The sequence below is a fragment of the Pyrgilauda ruficollis genome, unplaced genomic scaffold (genome assembly GCF_017590135.1).
Source record: "Pyrgilauda ruficollis isolate IOZ18807 unplaced genomic scaffold, ASM1759013v1 scaffold28, whole genome shotgun sequence".
In the NCBI taxonomy this organism is placed as follows: domain Eukaryota; kingdom Metazoa; phylum Chordata; class Aves; order Passeriformes; family Passeridae; genus Pyrgilauda; species Pyrgilauda ruficollis.
This window is the reverse complement of record NW_024524155.1, coordinates 1,824,827-1,844,942: the sequence shown is the minus strand read 5'-3', so window position 1 is coordinate 1,844,942 and position 20,116 is coordinate 1,824,827. Positions and strand designations below refer to the sequence as shown.

The 20,116-nt window shown below is 38.0% G+C and overlaps 1 protein-coding gene across 4 annotated transcripts in view; it reads right to left on the bottom strand.

Moving 5' to 3' along the window:
• Window positions 1–17,944, bottom strand: part of MIA2 (MIA SH3 domain ER export factor 2) — a 36,298-nt gene extending 18,354 nt beyond the window's left edge. The window contains exons 1-13 of one of the 4 annotated variants that reach the window (XM_041472071.1): window positions 17,830–17,944; window positions 16,201–16,334; window positions 14,859–14,945; window positions 13,394–14,540; window positions 10,009–10,224; window positions 9,757–9,857; window positions 6,803–6,934; window positions 4,290–4,311; window positions 4,083–4,171; window positions 3,630–3,701; window positions 2,839–2,949; window positions 2,433–2,504; window positions 1,914–2,018 (exon numbers count right to left, since the gene is read on the bottom strand). In XM_041472071.1, coding sequence (XP_041328005.1) covers window positions 1,914–2,018; window positions 2,433–2,504; window positions 2,839–2,949; window positions 3,630–3,701; window positions 4,083–4,171; window positions 4,290–4,311; window positions 6,803–6,934; window positions 9,757–9,857; window positions 10,009–10,224; window positions 13,394–14,540; window positions 14,859–14,945; window positions 16,201–16,334; window positions 17,830–17,944 — 2,403 coding nt within the window. Of the gene's footprint in view, window positions 1–1,913; window positions 2,019–2,432; window positions 2,505–2,838; window positions 2,950–3,629; window positions 3,702–4,082; window positions 4,172–4,289; window positions 4,312–6,802; window positions 6,935–7,922; window positions 8,071–8,382; window positions 8,553–9,756; window positions 9,858–10,008; window positions 10,225–13,393; window positions 14,541–14,858; window positions 14,946–16,200; window positions 16,335–17,829 lie in introns of those variants that run through there. The other 3 variants (XM_041472069.1, XM_041472067.1, XM_041472070.1) reach the window with 3 other exon arrangements.
• Between the last annotated feature and the right edge of the window lie 2,172 nt (window positions 17,945–20,116).

The window sequence follows — 20,116 nt, the reverse complement described above, 5'->3', positions numbered from 1 at the left end:
AAATAACACCTTTGTTACCTTTTGAACATATGTGAAATTCCATCTTCAAAAAAAAAAAAAGCAAGAAAGAAAAACAAAGTAGGATATGGATATTCTGATATAGTAAACTAACTCACAATTAGAAAGCAACTCAGAAATGAGAACACAAATGAATAAAGCAGACACTTTCTCTTTTCTACTTATCAGGTTCCAGCAACAACTAACATTACGTTATTTATCTACTAAAAAGCACAGCAAACTACAATATGCACAAATGTTCTCCAACTACTAAAAACTACAACAAGCCTCAGCTAACAACAAAGTGTAGCACATAATCCTAAATAATGTGGTTAAGGAAATACTTATACCCTGGTTGTTTTATCTGAAAGAAATGCAAAAGAACTTTTTTTCATCTAGGAACATGGGAATCCAACACTGGAAATTGTTTTTATTGATTTTTTTCCCCCCGGTTTTCCTTGATACAAAATGATTGCCTAAGAAATACAGGCAATTGCCAGCACTTTGTATCATCTTTCTCTAAGTACTATTTTTTTACTTTATTAAAAAGGAAGGAAAGTAAAGATTTTTGTCACACACACAAATAATTGGATTATTTCTATTTGAACCCAAGAAATGACCACAGGGGGAAAAAAAGAGAAAATTCCTCTCTATTAAAAAGTTATATATTGCTTCTCAGAATTTATTACATAAAAATACTGTCACATTTAAAACAAAGCACTGAGACCAGACCCTTCCTCCTCACAAAAACGAAGAGGGTGTAGAGATTAGGAAAAAAAAGACTCTTGAAAGAAAATAATTCTCAAGCAACTTAATCTCACAATGATAACAGTCAAATCCACTGATTCTTCACCCACAGCTCTTAATAAAACTGTCTTCCTTTTTTGGCAATCACAAACATAGACTCCTTCTAGAATTAAAGATCAAGTTTTACTAAAAGAGTTGTGCAGAACTGAAATATTCCTTCTGCAAAAAAAAAAAAAATATTTCCAGTATCCTTTTCTTTTTTTCTGAACCTCTAAGTTTGACACATACCATGTTTTGACAGAGAAGACTAAAGCATTACCCAGCTTTTTACAAGACTGCCAGAAAGCAACAGGCCTGTACTTCCACTCCCACCACTACTCCTTCCCCCATGCAAATATCTATCAGGTTATTCCTCAGACAACAGGGAGATCATCAATCAGTCAGGAAAATAAGCACATATCCATTAAAACCACAACAAACCACCTCAAACCAACATTACACAGAACATTAGAAATTCATAGAAAGTATCTATTTGTAAGAAAAAACGAAATAGCTTCACTGTAAAGCAACCTATTGCACAGGACAACTATTGCACGTGCTAAATATTTTAAAATATTCAGTGTTCTTTGTGATCTGGCTACAGCACTAAGGAAAACAGACTACTAAAATTTGGGATGTAACAATCTTTTCTACTCCTCTCTGTTACATAACTGACTTTCAATTAATACATCTACAGTGGTACTAGTGTACATTTTTTCCCACCTTCTGAATACTGTGCAATTCCTCAATTTCCTTGCTTTTCTAGATCAAGTAAAATAATTTTCTCTCTGCCTCTGTAGAGAATCCTAGCAGTGGACTTGTTCAGATATTTCTGCTTTCCAACAGGTCTCAGCAAAGTTCTTATTAGACTTAAATTACCACATGCTCTCCTTCCACTGAGCTCCATGCACGATTCCCCACAAACTGTAACTACTGCATTTCTTTTAAAACAGAATTATTTTAGACAAACGTAAAATTGTTTTAAAAACCATGTATTCTTCCTCATTCCATTTACTAAAACACACAAGAGGTATAAGAAAAGTTGTTGAGGATGAGCTCTTCGGAGAAATCCTATTTATCAGTATCACAGGAAAATACAGTATTTCTAAGGATAACTAGGAAGAACCTACCTGTTTCTCACTTTCCTGGAGATGGCTGTTTTCATCTAGTGCATCTTGAACAGATGTCTTGAGTCTCTCAGTATTAATCTGGTACACTTTTAGGGTGGACTTGGCCTAAATGAAATTTATAAGTCTGGTGTTTAAACGGCATTGGTGAAGATATAGGCGGGGTCATGATGGTATTACTGGACTTGTCTTAGGTTTTCTGGCTGTGCTATATACACAGTCTCACGTTTTCTCTACAATTTCAACAGGTTTTGCTGACTGTAGTTTTGCAATACTGTGTATCACTGAGGAGTAAGAAAGTCAAGGAAAGACAAGGTAATTATTTCTCAATAAATGCCAATCACTATATGAAATTAAAAGTTGCTCAATCAAGCCACACCAAAATTAAGCTTTACAAACTCTTTTGGTTTACACAGCATATAACCTCTGCACCCTTAACAGAAAAAAATACTAAAGCAGTAACAGCATGGGGAATAGAGAAATTGCAGATTTGAAACCAGAAACTATAAAGGTCAGACATACCTCATCAATTTGTGACTGGATTGATTTTTCTTCATTCTCTAAAGACTCCACTTTCTCTTGAATTTCAGCCACCTGAAAATTATTAGTTGTCATACAGCTTCTTTCACATATTTGACGGACAATGTCTAGGCAATTGATAAAACTATTTTTATTTTCAAACTGAGAAAGTTCTACTGCTCAGTCAGTAAAAACGTGTGTAAAAACATGTTGCAACGAAACCAGTTTTTCTTCTTTTGAGTATTTTCCTTTATTATTTTTCTAATGTTAGAGGGAAGACAAAATGGAAAATGTAGTTTTTATTTCAGAACACACAAAGAAAATAGTTTGTCTTATCTGCAGAGATTTTTTTTCTGTGAGAATTTTTTAAAATTAATAGAAACAAAGACAGAATTCTATTTATTCTTACCAAGGTATCATTTTCTGACTGCTTCAGTTTTTCTTCTTCCAGTTCTTTTTCTAGATTCTCTATTTCCTCGTTGAGTTTCAAGTTTGACCTGTTCAGCTTTTCATGCATTTCCTAAATCAAGTTGGTTTGTGAGTTAATAAAACATTTGATACTAATTACATATGAAGAAGACAACAAGTATATTTTAAATATGACAGCAAAGTATGTTTCACTCAAATACTCTAGAGACTCCTGCATGAACAAAAGCTGCATGAATTAGCTCTCTAGGATCTGAGGTGCAAAATGAAATAAACCTACTTGCTTTTTTTAACATGAATTTTATAGAGCCTATTAGGTATTTGATTCACTTATCCAGAACTCTATACTCTGAATATATTCCCAGTTTGGGGGATATAAACAATGCAGTGGGAATTTTTCTTTAAAACTGTGCACCTGTAGACTGTGGAAATTATTTGAATTAGATAAGATGTGAGAAAAAAAATAATTAATGCACTACCCTGTCTCCTAGAAATGGAAACAATTTACTTCTTAAATATTGTCCAATATGCCATTTGTTCTAGTATTACTCATCCTCAATGCAGTTGTTAAAGAAGGCTTTTCTTAATTTAAATGCTTTGATTTTAAGTAATTTTCAGTAACTCAATTAAAACTATTGCATTGGAGTTTTTGGGTTTGTCTGACTTTTTTTGCTATGGTTTTTACTTTGTTTGGGTGTTTTTTAATACGGGCCACATGGTACCTAAAACACTGCCTTATACTGTAGAAGTAACAATTTCCATTAATCTTTTTACCTCAAAAGAAGATGTGTCTGTGGATTCTTTCGTAGTGTTACCATCATTCAGAGACAACTGTAAATCTTCAAACTGAAAAGGAATTACTTTATGTCAGAATATAGGTAAATAATTGATTAAATACTAGCATTAATTTGCAATGCTCTACTCTGAAACACAGACATCACCTACATGTTCACAAACGCACCTTGCTGAAAATCAGGAAAGCCTTAACCCTACTACACTATCCCAATGATGTAAATAAAAAAAAAACATTTGGAAGTTGCTTCCAGTGAAATATATTGTATTGAGAACTTGCTAACACCTTAATTGCTCCTAAAGGCACTAACAGAAAAAAGCATTTGAAGAATCCCTTTAAAAGCTTTAAAACATCTTCTTTTAGAAAAGTTAATACCTTACTTGATAGAATCCATTTCTACAACACATCTGAAAGCAATAAATGAGGACTGTTACCTCTTTTTTGCAGAGGCTGAGTTTTTCAAGAATTTTGCATTTTTCTTCAACTAGTTCAGCAATTTTATTGGCAAGCTGCTTTTCCCTTCCTAAAAAGTGAAAGACAAGCAAATGTTGCATCATCCAAATAATTAAAGGTGAAAAAAAGAAAAAATAAAGTCATACTACAAAGAAATATGAAAAATGAAGTATCAAAAATAAACATACCTACATAAAGTCGACTTCTAACCTAGGAAAAAAGAGAATAAATATTGAAAGTGTCTGATCAATTACTCTCACATAGTACCTGAAAACTAATCTCTTAAGCTGTGATTCCATGCCAAGTTTAACCACGGAACTTAAAAAAGGAATATAAATATGGGTCCCATTAAAAACAGGCAATCATATCCTCTGCTCTTACCCCCTCCATGTCTGGGAGTTTGCCCCGTCCTTCTCCTACTCTTATCAGACAAAAGAGGGGAAAGGAGATTAGTTTTCACCTGGATCAATTTAATAACCCACCTCTGTATATTTATCACATAAGCACGACTGCCTCACTGACACACAGTCAGAAGAGTAGGAAAGGAAGGGAGAGGGAAGCTCCACACGTGAGCTCAGATTTCCTGTTGGGAAAGATCTCCCACACATTACAACTCACAACAGCTAAAGCTGCAGTAAGGTACTCCCTGATGGGCATCCTTCAAGTGCCAAGTGAGCAGCTGCCACGTGGGGTCTAGTGCCCTAGAATCAAAATCTAACAAACTGCAGGGCAAAATCTGTCACAAATGGCCTGCACAAGAGATGCAGAACTTGGCAGAACCCACAGAACTGTTACAACACAGTATTTCTCTCACAGCTGGGCCTGGGTCATGTGCCTAATGTAACAGTGGGGCCCTCAAACCTTCCGTGGTTCCTCCTAATTTAAAGCCAAGGAGTCCAAATAAAGAAAAAAAGGGTAAGGAAGTTGTAAGTATGCTTTTATCCTATCATCCCCAATGGATGCTTAGTTACTCCATTACTTTTCAGTAACCATCAATTCTTCAAGGAGCAGTCAGTGCAGTTCTAAGTATGGATGACTGAAAAAGCTATCAATAACTTCTGTAATATCTCCTACCTTAAGTGGCAAGTACAGGAGGAAAACAATACCAGGTTAGCTGCTTGCATGATTTCAGCTCAGATGCCTTTTGTACCACCTAGAGGGATGCCTCTAGAGAACAAAAGGTATGACCAAATTATAGCTACATTAACTTACACAAACACTGATCCCCTCACAGAGAAGGTTAATTCATGTTAAAACCCTAAAAATTCAGTTGCTCATATCTAAAAAACTAAAAAGCTATGGAACCAGTCTTAAAACATGAATATCATTACACCTACTACCAAAATCACATTGACTGCATGAGAGTATATGAAAAATGGGAAGAAATTTAGAATACTGAATTACAGATACTGACTCAATTTCCATAGTGTGGTCGGCAACTTTTATTACTCAGATCTTTACTTACTCTCAAGAGAAACAGGTATTACCTCAAAAATATAATCTGATTTGTGCATTGAAAGGTTTCAGTACTGCAATTCTCAAAGTCATCATATTAGAGCACACAGTTAAACTGGTCCCACAAAGAGCATGCAGTTAAATTGGTTCAGTGTTCCAGTGCTGCAATGAACAGAATCCAGGTGTCACTGTCCAAAGAGTCTTAAAATGCCTCCCTCGACACGAAACCATATGGACTGATTTTGCTTGAAAGACCTGAGCTGCTCTGGCTATGGCCAGACTAGTCAGAGATATCAACACACACACAGATATCAATACACACAGCAATACATACACCCTAGGAAAGAAATCTACATCCCGAGAAAATAATTTAAGGGCTGACTTTGAAAACCCAGTGCAGAAATTAAAAAGAAAAGAGGAAGCCTTACTACAGCGAGTTTCATTGTGTTTCCTCTTATAACAGTCACTCACTACATATCCAAACACTTATTATCTTGACAAACAGACTTTTCAACTTCTCTTTTAGAGAGATTCTAAATTCAATCACAATAGATTTAAAACTCGGAAGCATTATCTATCTTGAACAGGAAGAATAACAACTTCAATGCAAACTAATAATGCACTCTATGTATCTGCAAGTAACTTGAACACTTTCTACGCTGGTTTTGTCTGGAATAGAGTTAATTTTCTTCACAGTAGCTGGTATGGAACTATATTTTGGACTTGTGATGAAAAGTACTGGAAATACGTGGATGTTTTAGTACTGCTGAGCAGTGTTCACACAGAGTCGAGACCTCTTCTGCTTCTCACCCTACCTCACCCACAAGGAGGCTGCAGGTTCACAAGAGGCTGGGAGGGGACACAGGACAGCTGACCTCGACTGACCAGAGGGATAACCCACACCATGCTGACATCATGCTCAGCACACAAAGCTGAGGGGAGGGAGGAGGAAGGGGGGTGTTTGGAGTGATGGAGTTTGTCTTTTAGAGTAACTGCTACATGTGATGGAGCCCTGCTTTCTTGGAGACAGCTGAACACCTGCCTGCCCATGTGAAGCAGTGAATCAATTCCCTGTTTTGCTTTGTTGCATGCACTGCTTTTGCTTTTCCTATTAAACTTCATCTCAACCCATGAGTTTTCTGGCTTTTAGTCCTCTGATTCTCTCCCTCTTTCCAACGTGACAGAGGGAGCGAGAGAGCGGCTGTGGGTGCTTGGCTGCTGTCTGGGGTCAGACCACAACACTTACTGATTGGTAACTTCTGTACAGGAACAAGAGAATTGTCAAGGCTCCAACAATGCCAGCACAAATCACTATTTCCCACGGGAAACCATACAGATCAGGCCCAGGTCTCATATCTTCAGGCAGTGAAGCCACAGCCTGAAAAGTAAAGTAAAAAGCTTCAGCTAAAGGAAAAGAGATTAATATTACCCACAGAAACAGACATTACATGTTGGCATCGTTTACCTCCAAGGCTTGTGTATCCATTTTTTTTCAAAACTCTGAGAAAATGGTTAACAGAAGCATTTGATTTTTAAATGATAAATTTACCAAGTGAAGAAAAAAAAAAAAAAAAACAACAAGCAAGCAGCTCCAACAAGATATGAAAATCAACAGATAAAGCTCTGAAACTTTTCTTTCTGAGACTATCAATTATCACAGAATGATTTGGGTTGAAACAGATCTAAAAGATCATCTAGTTTCAATCCCTCTGCCATTGGCAAGAGCATGTTCCACTGGACCTACTTCCCCAAAGCCCCATCCAGCCTGCCCTTGAACACTTCAAGAGCTGGGGCATCCACAGCTTCTCTGGACAACTTGCTCCAGTACCTCATCAGCCCCACAGCAAAGAATTTCCTTCTCTTACCTAACCTAAACTCATCCTCCCCAGTTTAAAGCCAACCCCCTCATCCTATCACTACGTGCCCTTGTAAAAAGTGCCTCTCCAGCCTTTGTGTTGGCCTCTTGAGGTACTAAGAACTTATTACGGAAAATTCTCCTTTGAGTTCTCTTACACATTTCACCGCTGGAAGAATCAACATTAGTAAGTACTTCTTGATCGTCTGCTAGAAAACTTACTTGGTAGAAAAACCTGTTCAACCAACCTCATGCTAGAATAACATACTGAACACACCGGTGATTTAACACATTTTAAACACTTCGATACACTCACGTTTCATTTGTAAACGGATCGATTTGCTCAAAGATACGACGCTCTCCATGTGGCTCAAATTTACTACAGGTGACCCGTGCCTAAGGACACGGCACTGTGCAGCTAAGCCTTAATTTCAGATTCTCCCCTGCCCGAGCCCCTCGGCAGCAGCGCTGCACAAGACCCCGGCCCTCCCCGCGTCACTCCGTCACTCACCCAGCGCAGCCCTTCCCAGGCCAGCCCGCAGTAGCGGCGGGCGCTGTCCCGCAGCCCCGGCCACAGCCCGGCCGTGCCGGTGCCGGCCCCGGGCCCCCCGCGCCCGCCCGCCGCCATCTTCCCGCGGGCGGCGCGCGCCCCTTCCGGCCCGCCGCCTGACAACCGGCCCGTACCACTGCCCGCCAGGGGGGCGGGGGACGAACCACTGCTGCCGCGGGTGACGGGGGGCGCGCGGCACAGGTGGCAGCCGCCGGGGCCCGGCTCTCGGCTCTCCCCGCCCGCCCGGCGCGGCTCCCACCTCTGCCGGCAGACCCTCCCGTGGGCACGGGGGCCGCCGGCCGGAGGGACCGGCAGCTGCCCTCGGCGTGCGCCCACCGTCCCGCCCCCGTCCTCCGGCACAGACGTGGCCCCGCGGAACCTGCTTCTGTTCCTCCCTGAAGTTAGGCTCAGAGAAGCTCACCTCCCGGGCGGCGCTGGCCTCCTCCATGCCCGCCCGGGCGGCAGCGGTGGCACGGCAATAAAGCTCCCCGGGCAGGCTTGGCTCCCGGCGGGCCGCCCGCCGCGCGTGTCCCGGCTCGGGCGGCGGGGCCGGCAGTGCCCGGCGGGGCGGGGAGGGCCGGGCCGGGCCGCAGGTGGGTCCCGGCTGCGCAGGGCTGGGCGGGCCGAGCCCTGCCGGGTGCCTGTGCTAAAAATGACCCTGCCGGGCTGCTGATACCAGATGTAAGGGAAGGTGCAATGCCACATAGCCAAGGATTTGATTTGGGTTTTGGTTTTTAACTACTTTAAAAAAAAAAAAAAAAAAAAGCAACCAAAAAAAACCCCCCATGTGCTAACGACTTTCATAAAGCAAGGTGAGTGACTGGACTGCGAAGCACCTAAGGGACCAGGTTCGGTGGAAGGGCGTTTTTTTAGTTTTTTTAGCTGTATCAAACAGTGCAAGAACGAGTTTGGTCGTAGCAGGGAACCTGTCAGTGAGTTGCGGTCAGTCACGAGGGACAAAGCCCCTCAGTTTTCCTCATCCTAAACTGCAATTTAACCATATTCTATATATGTACACTGGAAATCAGAAATAAATTTATGTGCTTCTTAAACTTCAATTACCCCATCTAAACGAAGTTCAACCAAAGCAGCGAAGTGAAGTTTACCAAATGGCACTTCAGCCTTCACCGGCCGCCACTCCTTTATTTAGGGGAGACAGTGCAGCAAGAGCTGCCTTTCCTCACGGTGCTCCCGGAGCGTTGTTTATTGTGCAGTTGTGCCCCTTAAGGTTCACCTTCACTCTGCATTACGTTTTGATGCTTAAGACACCCCCATAGCAATAATAACCCCATTTCCTATTTTATATATATATTTTGCGTAGAAATGTATCTTTAATGCAATTACAAATGAGGGGAAGATTTGTGAATCAAGGCTTTGAAAATACTCCTTAAAAACAAGGGTACTTGTTATTTTACTCGTCATAAACCAAGTTTTTTAAGTCCAAGCAAATTTAATGAGTACTGTTCTAAGAACTAGAGGGAGCTATTAGTTTCATTAAAAACACCACTCAGGTGTTTCCTGGCTGTTAAAAAAGCCCACAAAACAAAACCCCAAATCCTCACACCCTAAGTTCATCAGATTCTGCACTGCAAAGAGGCAGATGATGAGCAGCTAAGCTAACATTTCCTTGTGCTCTGTCTCATTTGGTATCAGATAACCCTGGAAGCAGGGAACTACAGAGGGTTTATTTAAAAGGATTTTCTTTAATTTTTTCAGGATTTTCCTGCAGAACATAACTTGTATGTGGCTTAAATTTGCACTAATGTCAGTGTTATATCACGGAAAGGATTCTTACCGTTTCGATGATAATCACCACTGCTGAGGATGCGGATTTTATTGTTTCTCTGAACTCAAGAGCATTCAAGCACAGAAGTATCTGCTGTATCCAGCCTCCTTCTGGTTTGATCATAAGGAATAAAACAAGAGGTTTTACATTACTATTGTCATCTTCATGTAATTCCAACTGGATTAATTGATTTTTGTTTTGCCTTTTTTTTTTAAAGATTGCAAATTTATTTTCCTTAAAATTATGAAACTTAGCACTTACCATTACTTGGAACATAGTTCTGGATGGCATCAGAGAAAGATGTTTTGACATCAGCTTCAGAGTCAGGTGCTGAACCCTCCATTTTTGTTTCAGAATTTACTGAAGCAATGGCTGTTGCTTTTGAATCTTGGTCACTGTCATGTGCACTGTCTACAGCTACATAGATTTCATGCTCCTTCTCTGGTGTTTCTTCTAGTAGCTTTCTTCTGCCTACTCCTGCACATAATTACGAAGGGAAATCATGGTTACTTTTAGAGGATTCAACTTACTCCTATAAGCTATTAACCTCTACAGAGATTTTAATTTTTTTGGTTTTATTTTCCTTAACTTAAAGCCCAACACTAGAGTAAATGGGCTACAGATGTATGACTTTAGAAACACTACACAAATAATGATCTCAGAATTTGAAGGATAGAGCTTTAAGCAAAACTTACATTGTAGTAAAGTAATTAAAAATAAATGTTCAGGAAAAAATATGTTTGGTTTTGATAGTTTATGGATTCCCTGGTCAGGATTAGTAGGTCTCTTTTTTGTATCCAAATACAAGTGGGGTAAGCTTTAGAGCGAGAACAGTTAAAAATACCATGTAGGATTAAAGATTAACAAATTCCAAGATACCAAGCTTCCCTGCAAAATACAAGAAACCACAGGCATGTTCATGTAGAAGTATGACTGAAGGCACCTGGCTGCCTCAGTTTTAGTGACTTGGAGTAAATTGCCTGAAGCCAATAAAATACTTCTTGCAAAAAACTCCACACCGTGCTTACCCACAAAGAAAAAAAGTTACAGATTGTTTAATTTAATCATATGCTTCAAGAGTATACTGGCCAAAGACACACATCAGAAGTAGTCCAGTAGTTCAAGATGAGTTATTTGCTCTGAAACTGTTACCATTATATTAACTCCACTTGTGTTATCAGATTCTCGAAATACCATAGATCAGTCCGTAACTGGTATGAGTTAGGCTCACTGCCTCTTCATTTTAAATCACCAGGAGACAGTGTTCTATCTGTTGTGGTTTTATTTTTGCCAACAAAGGATATTTTGTTCTTGCTAAATCACTGTTAGTGAAACATTAATAACTTTAGCTGCAGTTTGGGCAGCACACTTAATTGTTATAGCAGACAAAAGTTCTGGCAGCTCTAGAAGAACATTCCTTTTTTCTGTATATTTTTCCTGCTCAGTGTCCGAATTGTGCCCCTTTTGTGCAGACACAATGACCTCTTCCCTCCACATAGCATTATCTTTAGTTGAGTAAGGTGTTATTTCACTATGATTCTTTTCAAATTGCTGGTGCTGCTGCAGCAGTTTGCTTCCATCACAGCGATACTCTAAGGGTTGCTTAACGTCTTGTTTTAATTTAAATAAAATTGTTGAAATGTAATTAATGGGTTTGGTAAATCTGTTTATCACACAGTATTTTTGCCCGGTTTTGGTTTTTTCTGCACCTTCTCTATATTTAATAGTATCTTACATTGGTCAGATTCCTTTCAACTTCCTCTCATTCTTCTGTGCAGTATTCAAGTGTACTAGTCCTAATGTCACTTCTATTCTCATTTGGGTTTTTTGACCAAACATATATGCTTAGACTTTTTTTGAGAGGGTTAATTGTTAGTTTTACTAAATATATTTGCAAATGAACCCTGATTGTCTAGTAAAAATACTACTGAAATCCTTTTTGTTAGAATATAATTGCTATTACTAGTATTTCTGGATTTTGACTCTTATTTTCAGAATCTTTCTTTTTTCCTTCTCCTAACTAGTTTTAGTAGCAGCAATTTTTTGTTCAGCATTACTCATCCTTTCAGTTACAACAGCATCTTTTTTTTCAACATCTACTCTATCAGCCAGGTTTATGAGAAATCCCAGGTTGCCAGGATTTAATTAATCCAGTTTAAAAGTTTTTTTAATAGCAGTCTGTCTTTCTAGTTAAATGGCTTTAGAAGACACTAGCTGTCTATTTTTTTTTTCTTTAAAAATGTCTTCTATTTTAGAGAGCTCCAAGGGTAAAAGTTTACACTTGGTCAGACTTATATCACATGACTGTTGCTTTTATTCTCAATAAATTTTCTTTATAAATACTTTTTTGGGCATTAATTCAGCTGAAGACTGGTATTGCTTTGTCTTTTGAGGTAGTTTGCCTTTCAAAACTCAGGTTAATTTTCTATGCTTTTGTATCTTGCAATGTCATAGTAGTTTGAATTGACTGGCTTAAATCTGAGGATGCAGATTAATATTTTGTTTTACTATATCACAGGTGATTTTTATATTTCTTCCTGAGATCTAGATTAAGACTGTCCATTCTCTGGTACCAGAAGCTCATGCTGGGAACATGAATCTTCCCATTTTAGTTCTCCTCCACCTTCCTGGTGGAGGAATTTTATAGGAATTTGTTCTGTTTATTGCTTCTCTCTGACAAGCTATTAGCAAGATCATCAAGATCATCTTGCTATTAGCAAGAGTTGTCCAATCTTCTGCTCATTTGGTAGATTTTGTTGAAGTTTTTTCTCCACTGCCCTGTTTGTTACTTCACACTGCCAGCTGACGAGGAAAGATCATTCTCTGTGGAGGTATTTGTGTTACTGTTACCCGATATGCTGTGTTTAACCTTCTGATTTGAAGTGCCTTCAGTTTCTTTGCCCTGTGGTATTTTATCAAGGCTTTTCAAAGTCTGTCTTTATTATGGAAGCTTAGTTCTTCTCAGCTAGCAGTTTTTACCTTCCATTCTGAAACTCCATATTTTTCCAAATGGCCAGTTTCTTTGGAAGTTTTGGTACCTGTTAAACTGAGGCCATTCAATGAGAGGTGAGGAGAGGAAGGTTGGTCTGGAGTCAGTTCTTGGGACTCCCCAGATTTCTGGTGAGGTTCATCATTAAAAATGTCGTGACTGAAATATTTGATCTTGTTTTCATAAAAACCCTGTGAGACACTCTTATTCTCTGATTTCTGAATTTAATCTTTTACAGTACTATCCATTTTGAAATGGCTTTTTGATGCTGAATTTTTTGTGCACCATAACGTTTGACTAGTTTGTCTTTCTTGGATGTTTTCAGACTAAGACACAGTTCACTGTCACATGAGGTCTTCTTGATGCCTACATGATTATTTGCAGCTCCTGGTAGTTCCCCATAATGTTGCACTTGCCCTTCTTTGACTTTTGAACTCGGAAACTTCAGAATGTCCTCAAAATGACTAAAAGAGAAGCAATGGCTTTGGTCTTCAGATATTTCAGGCTTTTCTCCTGTATTTTTTATGTCTGAGGGATCACAATTAGGAGAGACTCATGAAAACAAGACATTTTATGCGATTGATTCATGTTCCTGTTGATTATCATGTTTGCCCATATTATAATTAATAAAACAATTATAGATACTTGTATACCAACCTGATTGGCCACGTCTGCTTTCTGACTCCTGATTTTTCTTTTCAACTTCAGTATTTCTCAGCAGTTGGCTTTTTGATACCAAGTTTTCTTCTGAACTGTAAAGTTCAATTGGCTTCTCTTTGTCACATGTAAGTGTATCAAATGATGACTCTGTGCTACCTGAGGTGTTTTTGGTGTCATTGGGAGTATGTGCACATGCTGGTATCTCCCCAGGATTCGGCCTGTTACTGTTTGAATCTGTTATTTCTTGTGCATAATTCTCATCTTCACCTGTCACTGCATTAACTATTTCCTTTGATTCTTTGCCCATATGTAATTCTTTCTGGTCTAAAGTCTGCTCTTCCTCATTCTTTGCTTGATCTGTTGTTTCTCTGCTTCTCTGGTCCTCTGTAGCAATTGTAGCTTCCTCAGCCTGGCCAAAATTAAGAACATCACTTAAACCCAAATTAAACCAATTTGATTTGGATTCTTGTCTTCCACTCTTTTCTTCTTCTGGCAATATCTTGGTGACTGTTTTTTCCTGTTCAGTACTAGAATGCTCAGGCACACCAGAGACATCATGGTTTTGTGGATCATTTTTTTCTGATGCCAAATCAACATCGTCATTCTTTTCACCAAAATACAGAAAGCTTGTCAGTCCACCTTGAAACCAACCAGATGCAGGGGGTTCTTGTTCCTCCGTATCATTTGACTCCTGTAAATCTGTGAAGCTGTAATTTTCAGCTGCTACTTCTGTTTTTCTGCCTTGATAATTATTTGCTTCTGAAGATTCAGTAACAACTTTTAAGGGCTCTTCATCATTTTCACTTTCTGTGGTGAACCATCCTGAAATCCAACTAGACTGAGTTTGAACAGATTCTACTGGGAGACTGTTTTGCATTTGTGGCTCTTCAGTATCATCTTTTCTAACCAACTTTTTGTTTACAGACTCCTGAATGTGAGATTCCTCTGAATCATTTTCAGAAACTGATTCAGTTCTTTCTTCATTTTGCGTGGGGTCTCTTGTATATTTTAAGAGTTTGTTTTCATGCTGCTTTGATTCTGCATCAGACAATGAATATTCACTTTCTTTGTTGTGATCATGTAATGCATTATCTTCATTTTCAAAAGTGTACTTATCTTCATGAAGACAAAGGAAATCAGTTTCCTAAAAGAATAATATTAACTTTTAGAATGTTCTGATGTGTAATTCTACAGCAAAATATATTGTTGTTCTTTCTGTTGTAACTTTACACAAAGAACTGTAATTAATTACATTATTCCTAAAGGTTCTGTATCTAGATACAGATATATCTGTATCTATAGAAATGATTTTGGAGAACAATAAACACACAAATGGAACAATTATAAAAACATGTTTTGAATAATCTGAAATAAAATATCCATCAACCATTGAATTTCTAACTGGATATTAGATTTTCAATTGTCGTAAACTACACTGGAAGATCTAGTGATGTTGATTTACCTTAGTGAGCACTTCAACTTCTTCTCCAGTTAAAACTTCTTCAACCTTCACAACTTCTCTTGGGAAATATCCAAAATCCTTTCCTTTCTGTAAAAAATATAAAACTAATAAGAGCATTTAAACTTCAGTGATATGTTAGGTACTTACATATGTGCTGGAAAAGTATGGATGAACAATAAGCTTATAGAACAGCCCCCTATCTCCTTAATTCTGTTTTGTCAAAAGATTGGTTTATTTTCCTTCACAGAAGTGTTCCCCTTGCCATTTCAGAAAGCAAAGGGAAGTATATTATTCCATGCTATTATATTCTGTATTATTTTTATGGACATGTGTTTGTGCAGTACCAGAGCAGTTGCCTTAAAGCTGCTTCAGCTGAAGACTGTTGTATGCACTTAGGGTCACAACCAGCTCCTACTAAAATTGGCTGCAAATTTCCCATTGTCTCAAATGGGAAAAATGTCATGCCTTAATAACTAATGACCCATATTAAGTTACAAGAAAAGTAGGATATGAAGTTCAGATATGAGACTAACTGCAGCTCAAGAAAAAATTACAAAGAAGATGGCAACACTACAGAAAATAAGTTAATTATAGGGCCCAGAAGAATCCAGTCCCTCTGGCCAAAAAACCACTTCTGTCTTTACCTCAAACCATTGCATGTAGCCCTTAATGGAGGGATACATCTTGGAAAGCAAGGAATAGTGAGGTACCTGCATAGATACTATTGGATGAAAAAAAGAGGAAGACAGAATTTCACAATAGATGTGACAGATTATTTACAGAAAAAAACCCCCAAATGTACTAATGTCTTGTAGTTTTGAAGCACTTACACGGTTTTACTAGCAGTAAAACTTGATTTGGATCAACGCATCCATTCCTTCTTAAATGACTGTTCTAATTTCATTGACACTTGTTCCAAGTCATTAAATATGCATGATAACTTCTCTGGGAGCTTCCCTTAAGCACTGAACTGTGAAGTCAGGTCCCAATACTGGATGTCTTACCCACAGACCTGTAGGTAGGAACCTGACCTCATAGATCTGAATGTTTTCAAGGGAACCAGATTAAATAATTACAGCCAAATGATAAGATGAAGGAAACAGAAAACTTGTATTTGGATCTTGACTTAATTTCTCTATGAGTGATCTTTGCCAAGATTTGATTTTCTCTTTCTGTATAAAGATGGTAACAATGACCCATCTCCCAAATACTGTATTCCCCTATGACTGGTTAATATTCCAAAAGAGATAGAAGATCCTGAGAAGCAAGCAGACTGCGGTTGTTATGCTATTACTTTGTCTAAAATATTTATGGGGAAAGTCTTTCAGATTGAAGTACTTACACTTCCTATCCACAAGTTTTCATTTTCCCTTGAAAGTTTGGAGTATACAATGATCTCCTCCCCTGCTGTGAAGTTAAGATACCGGCAGTCAGGCCCTAAGTAGTCGATAGTGGCTTGAACTCGGCTCATTGCCTCTGGAATAATATGTGGAAAGAAATAAACAATACAGCATCCATTTTGTCTGAAGTCACGTTACTAAAGAAATCTCATATATATCAAATACTGATGAATTGCAGTAGAAAAAATTTTTATGTACGTGCTTTGTTACAATACTAATCCATTTATATCATCACATGGAAATCAACCAATGCAAAAAGCAGCTTTGTGTTGTTTTCTTTCCCATGTACTGCAGACATCAAGGGGAAAAGCTCTTGTTCTATATGGACATTTTTCAGTGCTTGTTTAGCCAAGGTTTCAATGCTTAAATTGAAAGGATGTATGCAGGATTAGCAAATTCAATTACTAAAGTAGATCTAAACAGCTAAAAAGTATTTCCCAGGCATATTTATAATTTTATATTTTAGAAATTCTAATTAAGATCTAGTAATTATTTCAGGGATTTTGTCCTCTTTTTTGAATACATTTATCTTATGATGAAAAGACATAGATTTTAGGAATATAAACCTTAAACATGTTGTTAAAATCAAAGTTTCCAATTCAGTTTGAATTATGTTAAGTTTTCTTTGTCTCCACCCCAGTCTCCCCACAGAAACCACTACTGATGTGCTCTGGTCAGTTTGAAGCCCCTTTCACATGCTGTTCCACAAAGATAGACATCTCTGAACATCCAAAACCTACTGAAGTTGGGATGGCTCCACAGGAAAATAGAAATCCATTATCAGAGGAAATCTAAGGTCTCTCCCACTTCAGGAGAAATGGAAGATTGAAAATACATTGAAAATACAACACTTAAGTCTGCTAAACCAGTGGAAGCAGCTTAGAAACAGCTTCAACTATGATTATGACAGGTTTCACAATGGTAATCGGTGGATAGTAAACAGGACAGTATTTGTCCACTTGTGATTCAGTGGCTCTGCCTCCTGCAGAGTTATTTACTCTTTGAGAACCACAATAAATAGTTACAGTACTTACTTCATGTTAAAGAATAAAAAATAAGTAAAGAGGAAATATTAACAGAGTATTTTGTAAGAAGGATTACAAAAGAAATCCCAAACCAGTTTACTGGTGGAAAAAAACCCAAGAGTTCTGCAGAATGGGCTATGAATGTACTATAAACACATGATAAAGGGTCTTTTTTCTCAGTTTATAACCTACCTTTTAAATTTTATTTATATTTTGTTTATTTCATTTTGTACCTGTAAACAATGAGTTAAAAATACTTTAAAGCTGTTTTATACTGCCCGTTTTGGGGACACCTGAGGAAAACTAGCTATTCAAAAATATTTTTACTGAACTTTGATCTGTATAACCTTACACAACAATCCAGCAAGTCTTTTTTTTTTCTCTTTTTGTTTTACTATTTTAAGCCTATTGCTCTTAAGCTTAACCACAAACATTTGCTATGGCTACTCATTTTCAGTCTGCTTCATTGCTAATTTCGACATTATGATTCCTAATAATTGCATATACACCACAGACTCCCTTTGAAAAAGCCAAAGTTTTACTTACTCTCACATTCCGGATCACCACACTTCTTCCATTTTGAAAGTACCTTTGTACTCTGCACACTTGCTGAAAATGAAATTACTAACAACAGAATTCTCTGATCCAAGATCCTTGACATTTTAGATTAAATCCAGAATGCACTGAAACTGTGGAAACTGCATTGATGTGCAGTTAGCAAGAATATTCTACATTTTTCTTAGCCTAACAAAACATTGCAAGTAAACTTTCAATCCTGTTTTCCTTCTCTGATCTGCTTAAACAGAAGTACACTATGCTAACCTGCTAAGAATCTGCAGAGTCAGGTGTCCTGATTATACACATGTATTAATAATTAACTATGTTCTGATAGCTAGGCTGATGTTTTGAATACAAAGAAAGTAGTTCTGGTCAAATCAAAATTTAGCCTCTATCAGACAGATTCTTCTGTACTGAGTTTGTACAAGATCGTGCTGGGGGAAATTCAACAGCAGTTGTATTAGGATTATTTCTGGATTATGAATGCATTTTTAATGTACCTCTTTCATCTGATTTTAAGATGGTGTAGTGTGATGACCAAGAAGCCTGGTAAGGTCTAAGACAGCCTACTATCTACAGCCTACACCACTTTCCTTCTACTTTATCTTTGCAGATGGATTTCTGCATAGCTGACGTGAAGAAAGGATGAGTGGGCCAAAGGAGGAAGCCCTGTAGAGACAGGATTGTCCTGTTTTGGCTCTGAAGAACTGAACAGAAAAGAAAAAAATCATATGACTGGAACTTTGAAGGACACCATGGCCAAAAAAGTAACTTCTGCCTCAGTAAGTGTTTAAATATTTAAATATTAAAGCACACACTCCTGAGTACGCTGATAAGCTTATTGAAGTACATGCTACCACATACACGACTGTACTACTCAATCCTCCACCTAGATTATGCTACATGTAAAGAAGGAGGAGGAGAATAAGATGGGGCTGTATTTAAGCTGGATAGAATTTTCGTGTACTTAGTGAAAGACCCAAAAAGATCTTGGAGTCAGTTGGTGGGTTACTCTTCCCTCTTCACAAGCAGAGATGCTTGCTTGGTAAGCTTCTGCATAGGATTATTGTTATTACCCAGGCTAACACAATATTATTGCTATTGTTAGAGCTCTGTCACATCTAGTGCTGTTTATCAACAGCAGTTCCAAGTCTGTGTTTCTGTTGTTTCAGTAAACCAAACTCTGTGTGCTATGTGTGAATCTGGGACAGTGAAGGTTCTTACTGAGCACAGCTTGACCTGTAGTTTTGGATTGGTAAGTGGCACTATTTGTGAATCTGGGCTTGTGAAAGTTCTTATTGAACACCAACAGACCTATAGTGCCAATTGATTATAATCATGAATCAAGCCCAGCCACATTCAGACCCTCTGATCTCTAAGGTCCAGCTGGAATGCAGGGGTCATTATTCTCTGTCAATCTCTGTATCATAAACATGATAGATGAACTATCAATTTTATATTATTTATATTGATTTGCATTAATACTAACCTAGCTACTGACAATCTTCTAGCTTTTTTGTTTGTTTGTTTCTATAATAAACTATTTTTTTTTCCTGTTCACTGATATGTTTTAGATAATTTTTAGCTGGTTATTGAGAACTTGGAACAGCAATGTTTTCCACATATTCTTTTGGAGCTTTCTCATGCACTACATCTAAGTACAGTCCATCCTTTAGCATGGGGAATGCTTACTTGGCTCCAAAGTCTTAAAGGTGCCTGGCAGTTTTCAGGCTTGTAAGACAAGTAGAAAATCCATATGCTATCTCTGCATCATATATCACAGAGCAATACAGCCAAGCTATGCAAATGACAAGCCCTGCTTTTTAAATAATACAGTTTCTTAGCAACCTATTATCTAATATGTAGTTATAAATATTTTTCTCAAATTTGTTATACTTTAAATTAGTAATTATGCAGGGAGATGTACAATAGTTATACAGGCATAAAGTTTTGCCATAAATGGAAACCTGTAGAGAATCAGAATACCAGGCTGGGAGGGGCCCTTAAGGTTTATCTGGTCCAACTTTTCTTTGTAAAAGCATGGTATAAGCAAGATGATCTACATGAATCTTAGAAATGTCAAAACATTTGGGTATCCACCACTTTATGGGGAGATTGTTCCCATGGCCAGTTGCTGTCACTGTGAAATATTTTCCTCTTCTGTCTAATCAGAATCTCCTCTGAATTTTGTACTCATTATCTTTTACATGTGACCACTTGTAAAAAAAAAAGTCTCCACCTTCTTTGTTTGCATCAGAAGCAGGCTTTGCTTCAA